Source organism: Amblyomma maculatum, chromosome 2 (genome assembly GCF_055883805.1).
Source record: "Amblyomma maculatum isolate TAMU_Amacu chromosome 2, ASM5588380v1, whole genome shotgun sequence".
NCBI classification, from domain to species: domain Eukaryota; kingdom Metazoa; phylum Arthropoda; class Arachnida; order Ixodida; family Ixodidae; genus Amblyomma; species Amblyomma maculatum.
The window spans coordinates 2,499,626-2,508,109 of record NC_139345.1 but is presented as its reverse complement, the minus strand read 5'-3'; the positions used below and the strand labels follow the sequence as shown (position 1 = coordinate 2,508,109).

Sequence of the window (8,484 nt, the reverse complement as noted above, 5' to 3'; positions counted from 1 at the left end):
TGAAAAAAGTGGAGCACGCCACCACCTCTGCCTAGTCTTCTGTCTCCTCTAACTAATTTGAAGTCAGGGCGCTTATCTCTGAATCTTAAACACCATCATGTAGCAATACCTCTGTGGCTCAAATGATGTGCGGAGAGTAAGAAGAGATTAGTGAGCAGGGGGCGGCAGAAAGTTAGGTGGGTGGATGAGATTAAGAAGTTCGCAGGGGTCAAGTGGATGCAGCTAGCACAGAACCGGGTTAAGTGGAGAAATATGGGAGAGGCCTTCGCCCTGCAGTGGGTATAATCAGGCTGATGATGATGATGATGAGTGATGGAAAGTTTGGAAATTTATTTCGAAGGCTGTTTGCATTCATGTTGAGAAAAGAAGGATCTTTGAGCGGCGGAGTCAAGGAGAGCGACCTGATATGAAGCATCATCGAGTATAGATGAACAAATAGGTGACCTGACAAGCGTGTTAGACATACTGTCCTAGTTGTGCCGAACCTTGTCTATAAATAGATGGTCATATCGAAAGCGGAGAGAGCAGCCGTTATTTCTCTAAGAGGCAGATGATTTTCAGTTTTTTGCAGATGTTGCGGACTTGAAGGGAGCAGTATTCGTATACATGTAAGCCTGCATTTTTTTTTTTTAGAACAGTTTTTAAACACCAGGATTTTACCTGGAAGTCTAAGAGCTTCATAATGATAGGGCGCGCTTGGTCACTATTGTTCTTGCAAGCCGGCTTTCAGAATTGTAATTTCTGGAAGAAAGATTTGATATTTCCTATGTTAATTGATTGTATTGAATCTGAGGGACACCATAGATGACAGCACTCCATCGGACGCATTGGGTGATTTCATTGACAAGACACAGGCCTCCAACTCCTCAAACCTCGCATTGACCGACAATTGAAAAGGTTTGATATCGCCAGTATTCTGAGCCAGATTTTTTTTTTCCATCAAGAAGTTCAACAGACATTTGCGCAACCGTAGGTTGATTTTCAGCAAGCAGCCGTCAACTGAAGATGGGAAGCGGAATCACTCCGGGAACGTGTGTTGGGACCAGACATAGACGAACCCTGCCTAGGAAGGCCCAGGCTTGATACTACATTACCACTCAAAAGAAGCCTGGTAACAACGTTTACCAGTTCGGAAAACAGTGAAACGTATGTGAAACTATGGCCACATTCATGCGGCCGAGGGAACAGCAGCATACGTCGGTCGTCAGACCGAATGCACCGAGAATGGGCGATGTAACATATACCTGCGTGACGAGCAGAGAACGGGGTAAGTATTGCGCCTGTGCTGCTGTCGCCTATAGCCCACTGAAGAAAGAAGCCGTCGACTGCACTTTCATAACCGTGATCTGGGATGTCACAAAACTAGGTGTGTCGACGAGTGGACGGCAAAATGGGACGTTTGCGCTGATATGAGACGCTTGCCCTTGTGACGAAGGATAAATCATGGATGTCGTCCGCAAGGTTTGTTAATTGATCTCCAAACAATATAACCAATATTATAAATGTACAAAAAGCACTTCTTTTTTAAAATAGAAACTTCGCATGGCTCCTGTATTTTTAAATTGAAGTTGCAAAACAACCTCTTTCTTTCCTGACTAGAAGCTTCTGACTGAAGGTATTTTCAGGTGCAAAACGATGTCGTCTGTTTCATCTTGGTTTGCTGAGAGATCTGCCGCCGACTATTGACTCGTACCGCCGATTCGAGGCGGCGTTCCAGCCCGGCCGCCAACGTACCCCAACGTATTGTGTCCACCTTTTTTATTACCTTTGCAAGCAGTTCGTAGTTACAGCAGTATCTATAGACAGTTTCAATGTTTGTAAACAAACCGCGCTTGGCGCTGATTGGCTTCCCCGAGTAAACTTCCGGCACAAGTACTTCCGGCATGCCTTCGCAGCGCGACTAGCTGCTTGATGCAACGTGCGGCTCTGTTATTTTCTTCCGTGCGCGACGCTGCAGCAGTTTGGTGTACCGTGATGTCGAGTGAGTATTTTAAGAAGCTTGACACGCAGACACAGAACCGATATCGAGAGAAACTGACGTTCGAGGGCGAAGAGCTTCCCGACCCACTCGACGATGCCGCGCGGTTCGCGTTCACGTCAGGTTCGCGCAACCTTCCACCTGTCACAGTGACAGACATTTTCGTATACCTGGTTGAAGGAGTCTGTTTCTACACAAAGGAACAGTTTAAAAGCCACAAAATGAGTGCAGCTTACAACGCATTCCTAAGTGGAAAGGTGAAGCGGCTGAAGTCGTTCAGAGCAGGCGAGCGTGGCGGCGGTGTGGTTCTCGTTGCGGCCACTGTGGACGCAAGCCAAACGCTTACGAAGTCTTACGAAGCGTGGTGTGTTGTCAAAGATGACGGGAATGTTGAGACTGCTCACTGCACCTGCATGGCGGGGTAAGTACTACACGCTCCGTATTTGGCTGCTTCGGCCGCTTCCTACTGACAGTGCTGGTGTCGGGTTGTCTGTTTCTTTGTGTCGCGGAAACAAAGTTGTGGCGCGATAACGCGCTAGTGAAAATACTTAGATAACGTGACGAGAATATCGCATTGACCGCGGCTAATTTATAATACTAGAGTGCTTCCATAGTCCTGTCACAAATTTTTCTGCAGTGGTCTTTGCAAGAAACTCAGTCCCGAAATGCACTGTTTTCATTAGCACTTTAGGCTATTCTTGGCTCATGCTGCCCGTAGTGTGGGATCATTCTTGCGTACAGGAGGAAAGGTTTAAGGGACAAGGGGGAAAAATTCAGTATCCTGTAATGTCCCATAGCATGCAGCGCGTTATGCCAGCGTGCTTTTTCATGTCCCGTGGGTTGCACTGTTTTCCCTTCTACATAATGTTTCCATCTTAGGAAACGTATCCAGTCAACCTAGGACACAGCTTTGCTGGTGATTTCATGGCTGTTAGCATGTTGCTATCGTTGCCATTCGCCATGCTTCTTCTTTAACACATTTCAAGTTATTGGCTTCTTTCTCTAAGATGGAAAACAGCACAGAACCACACAGAGGACAAAAACAGGAAAACTAAACGCAGGCGCTAACAACCCGAGGCTAACAACAACTCTTGATAAGTTTTTTCCTTGTGCTTTGTGAGTTGCTGATAAGCATGTGTCCACTACTTTAACTTGCAGCCTCGGAGAATGTTGCACGCATGTTGCTTCACTGCTCTTCAGCATTCAAGCGAATGTGCACTACAGTGATGCATCACCAACTGATGTCCAGTGCAAGTGGATTGAGGTGACACGAAGGAGCAGAGTAGGTATTTTTCCTTTCCTCTGCATCAACAAATAGTGCAGAAACAAGGATTAAACACTAAATTTCTTGCAGCCAGCACCAGTTAGCAACATCAAGTTCTTCAAGCCCAAAGTGGGTCATCCGGCTCCTGAGATTGTCCCAAGACCCCAAAAAACAATACCAAATTGGAGCAATGATGAGGTTCGCAGCTTCATGCAGCAAGTCAAGGTGAATCCTTATATTCAATATCCTTTATTTTGTCTTCTTTGGTTTACATTGATTCCTTTATCTGCTCTTACAGAGGTTTGCACCAAACACACTGCTGCTGAATTCACTGACAGTCAGTGAAGAGACTGATTCTGCCCCCGAGTCAACTGAAGCTGCTGCTGCCCAAGAATCCAAAGAATCAGCCGTGTCCGAACAATCAGCCTTGCATTTTCCACTGCAAGCTGTGTATGGTGACAGTAACTTGCTAACAGCGAAACAAGTGCAGATGTCGCATGCACACTGCATTGAGATTGAACAGACAACTCGTGGCCAGTCAAAGAACACGACATGGAAGGAAGAGCGCCGAGGCAGGATTACTGCCTCTGTGTTACACCGTAGATGTAAAACAGGGGCAGAAGGTCTTGTTGCTGAAATTATGGGTTATGTTAAGGCACCACATGTGCCAAACCTGCGCTGGGGCTGTGAAGCAGAGCCTCAAGCAAAACAAGCTTTCATTACTCATCAGTCACCGCATCACAGCCAACTTGAAATAAGAGACTGTGGCCTGTTTGTGCTGGAAAGGCTGCCATTCCTGGCAGCAACTCCAGACGCTATTGTTTCCTGTGCATGCTGTGAGAGCGCTGTGCTGGAGGTGAAGTGTCCTGCATCGGCAAAAGGTGCTTCTATTACTGCTAAGCTGGCTTATCTTAATGCTGATTTAAAGCTGAGGCATGACCATGCATACTATACGCAAATACAAGCCCAAATGGCTATTACCAGAATCCGTCGAGCCTACTTCGTAGTGTACACAGGACATTCAGTGCTGGTTGAGGCTATGACGTTTGATGAACACTTCTGGGCAGACACAGAAGCCAGAGCGGAAAGTTTTTTCTTTCAGTACATCTTCCCAGAGCTGCACTCAAAGCAAATTTTAAAGAAGATAGAAAGTGCGAAATCCACGTGCCACTGCCACGGTGCCAAATCTGGACGCATTGTAGAGTGCACTCAATGCCTACACGGTTTTCACCTCAAGTGTGTAAACCTCAAACGCACACCAAAATTGTGGACATGCATAAAGTGTCAAAAGTAAGCAGACTAATGAAACAGTTTAAGTGTTGTTCGATCTGTTGTCCTATTCTGCTGTGACGGCACATTCAGAATTGTGGGATTTGCTTCTTTTTTCTTGCAATTTTATATATATGTCGCTTTTTCTCTGATATCACGGAGCCAGTGAAGGCTCAGACACCATGTTTAGGATTAGTGAAATATTAAACACATGCCGTGACATTATGAGCAGCCATTATGATTACTAGATTTCATATTGTCTGTTTACTGGATTGCAGGTATGCTGTAATCTTATTTGGCACCTGCATTCTTTTACTGTAAATGCTCAAGTACAGCTTCATGTTTCCCATCTACAATGATGATTGTTCAGTGCAATAAACATGTGCAATAATAAAGAGAACGAAAGGACAATACAAAAATTTTAAAGTGAAACTGCAAAGCGCTCAAATGCAATAACTCCAGTCTTGGTTTTTACTTGGCATGAAATAAGATAATACGGGTGCAATGTTGCCAAACTGAGCCTCTCATAAAAATGTTACTTCCAAAAAAGTCCAGTCTTGCACTCATTGAAACGATCACATCACGCCACAATGTCACCATCCACGAGAACAATGGAGGAAGTGCTCATTATGCAGCAGCTTCTCCTAGTGTTAACGAGGCTCAGACGGACTGCTAACTAAAGACCTTGCATGCAGATTCGGCATTGCAGTAGGTTCTGTGAGTGGAATTTTCCACTCGTGGCTTGATGTGCTAGCCAAGAATTTGCACTGAAATATTTATTCAGCGTCCAACTTCAATGGAAGCTAGGTTGTTGATGATTGGTGTTTGTAGGTTGACAAGCCCACAGCAGACAACCAGAATCTTGTCGATTGTTGCACAATCTGCATCGTTCGACCTTTTCACGAAGCTTACTGGCAGCACACTTTGGAGACTTCTGAAGAGCTTCAAACGTTGAATGGCTCTTTCAACATGAATTCGGACCCGTGAGAGCTTTCTTGATGTTGTGACTTCTTCTCCTGGCAGCTGGGGGCGTTTTTTTGTTAATGAGGGCATTAGTATTTTAGCACCTCGAGCAGCAAACATGTCCTCGCACCGGAAGCCTCTGTCCACAAGAAAACAATCTCCCTCCTCAACCTTATCAAGCAGGCCACTACACAGTGTGAGCTCTTTGTCAGAAACCCGTCCACCCCATGCCTTCGATACAAATGTAACTGAACCTGAAGGTGAAATTGCAACAAGTGCCTTGACGGTGTTGTGATGCTTGTAGTTTGAATATGTCTGACTCCTAGCTTCCATTGAAGTTGGACGCTGAATAAATATTTCAGTGCAATCGATGATACCCCTCAGGTTATCAAATAATGTGTCTTGAAAAGCTGGAAGGCGGTGAGACTGCAGCGCTTTTCTCGATGGCCAAATGATGAATTGCTCAAAATTCTTGGCTAGCACATCAAGCCACGAGTGGAAAATTGCACTCACAGAACCTACTGCAATGCTGAATCTACATGCGAGGTCTTTGGTTAGCAGTCCTAGTCTGAGCCTCATTAACACTAGGAGAAGCTGCTGTTCAGCATCCAGGCATGTCTGGGCTGGTGTCCAAATAGACAACACAAACTGCAGCAGTGCACTGAACATTGTTACGGATACAAGCCCTGTGTGGAACTTTAAAGTTTTATCTGACTGCATCACCACAGTCTGTGTGATCTCTGGAAGGTTAATGGGCTTATTCTCCTTTGCAGCAGGTCTATCTTCAGCAGTTTGAAAGTTTTGCTTCATTTCAGTGAGATGTTTTTTTGTCAACTCATTTTCTTCCAGCAGAGCTTCAATGTCCTTTGTAGTGAGGGTTGTTTGTGCTCCAGCATCACACGTCTTCCTTGAACTGTCGCCATGGTCGGTGGGGTCACCTGGGGAGGTCAAAATACAGAACTCGGCAATGCCATCTCTTTGTTCGGAAGGCAGTTTTCTTTGATCACGTTCGAATCTGGCAATCTTCTGTTTTGAGTTTCCTTGTGTTCGGTAAGGAAACACTGAAGGAACATAGTCTGGGTGGTTTGCATCAGAAGATGGCTGGCCTGCAATACAGAAGGATAAAAATTATGACACGCATTGGGACTATCTGCAACTAAACATTTTTTTAATGGCACTTTCATTGCTGCTAGACAAAGGATGAAATTAGTGAAAAGAGTTGCTTGTGTGTACACACTAATAAAAGGGCGAGATGATGTGCGCACATACGCACACTCTGTGATATCAGCATGGCTTGTTCTTAATATGCATGAACACAGAAATGAATTTCTCAAACGTCCTTGTAATATTAAACAGCAAGGTCAATTGAAAGGGAATCAACTTTTGCCACGCCTGCAAGGTACTAAAAACTGTAGTTCACGAGAATAACACATAACCTGCCTCTGCGAAGCCGTAAATACGCCCGGATAGTGGCCGAAACTCCCTGCATGTATGTATGGATACCACTAGTTATTTTTGGGATTATAATCTGCGTAAAGTATTATCGTCGACACGGCTGTCTACATGCCGGTAGGCAGCGATACACCTGTCTAAATAAGTGAAGTTGCAGAAGAGCAGTAGTGCTCCAGATAAAAACTAAAAACAAACAAAAAAAAAACACGGCGACTGTATGGCTACACGCCGACGTAAATATCGTTACCCTGTGGCGTTGCGCTTAGCAGATGCAAACTTTACATTGCACGCTTCTGTACTCATGAACTTAAGGAGCTGGTTAGATTTCAAACTGCTCGCGCGTGGATCACACAAGATATGACACGAACCTTAATAAAGTATAGGCGGCAGTAGTACTTTTATATAACTAGACCACATGACAGCGCCGGCGCTACTGTAAGTAGCAACATACCTTGGATGAAGTGAGCAGAGCAAATCTGAGAGCTCTTTGTAGGCTGCCAGTTGTCTCGGCGCACCGCTGCTATCCAAGCGTTTTTCCTACCGGCCTCGCTGGGGAACCTGAACGTTCGCACTGCCGAAAGAAGGTTTGTTCCTGAGCGAAGGCTGCACCCAGGTACAACACAACACGAACCCATCCTTGAGCGCTTCACAGGTGACTTGTACGACGCTGAACACATTTCCAGCGAGCAACCGCATACAATCAAGCGATACCGCCGCCAGAGGATCGAAAAGAGAGAAAGGCGTTGTTCCGGCGAGCCACTGGACACTGAACAACGCACGGAATGCCACAATCCGCACAAATATAGATATACTACGGAAAAATCGAACAAAATGCGCACAGCGCGAGCGCGAGAGCACACAAAACGCCAGCAAAACAAACCACAACCGGAAGTTTTCTAAGGGCGCCGGATACGGGGGCACAGTGTTGCCAGTGTACGGTCGGCGCTGGATGAAACCGTCTATACAACCTTAGTTGTCTGACTCGAATAATTAAGATGGAATCTGTAACCACTGTTCAGATTAGGTTCCTTTTGCATCTGAACATGCGTCTTACCTTTGCGTTCAAGCACAGCAGCCTAAGCACGGGGACAGAAAACTCGTACCTCTCGAAGGAAGTTTTGTTGGAATCATCCCCGCTTCCTCACTGCGTCAGAGAGTGCAGCTGTGTACTCACAGTTATTCCAGAGTGGGTTTCCTGCATGGCAGTTAAATGCCATTTCTCGTGGCACTCCTTAAGGGCCACCATCGACACAAAAAGCATTCATTTTCATTGGAACTTCCTGTCTCGAAAAATATGCTACCACTCATTCCTAAGCTCCTGAACAAGGGCCACTTCGCTGGATCGTCAACAGCAACGCCAAAACTAAAGTAATAAATCCCGCAAAAATCAATTAAAGGCGCATTGGGCATGCTCGTACCTTGTCACCTCAGTGACTTCATGCACTCACGCCGAATTGAATTTCCAGATATGAAAATACCTTTAATGAACTTCGACTATTCACAACGAAATATGTAGGAGCAGCAAGCAAATATACCATCGCAAAAAAAACCTGTCGGT

General features: G+C 45.5%; 2 protein-coding genes across 2 annotated transcripts; one reads left to right on the top strand and one right to left on the bottom strand.

The window, feature by feature from the left end:
* Positions 1-1,842: 1,842 nt before the first annotated feature.
* LOC146197832 (uncharacterized) lies at positions 1,843-4,536 on the top strand. Its single transcript, XM_084593073.1, has 4 exons — positions 1,843-2,399; positions 3,137-3,260; positions 3,333-3,467; positions 3,541-4,536. The coding sequence occupies exons 1-4, from the start codon at positions 1,912-1,914 to the stop codon at positions 4,534-4,536; spliced, it is 1,743 nt and encodes a 580-aa protein (XP_084449199.1). The 5' UTR covers positions 1,843-1,911.
* A 727-nt stretch (positions 4,537-5,263) lies between these two features.
* Positions 5,264-6,377, bottom strand: LOC146197831 (uncharacterized; the record flags this gene model as incomplete). The annotated part of the gene is made up of 1 exon (XM_084593072.1): positions 5,264-6,377. A coding segment is annotated over one exon (1,086 nt), but the record flags the coding sequence as incomplete, so codon positions are not given.
* Positions 6,378-8,484: the final 2,107 nt, after the last annotated feature.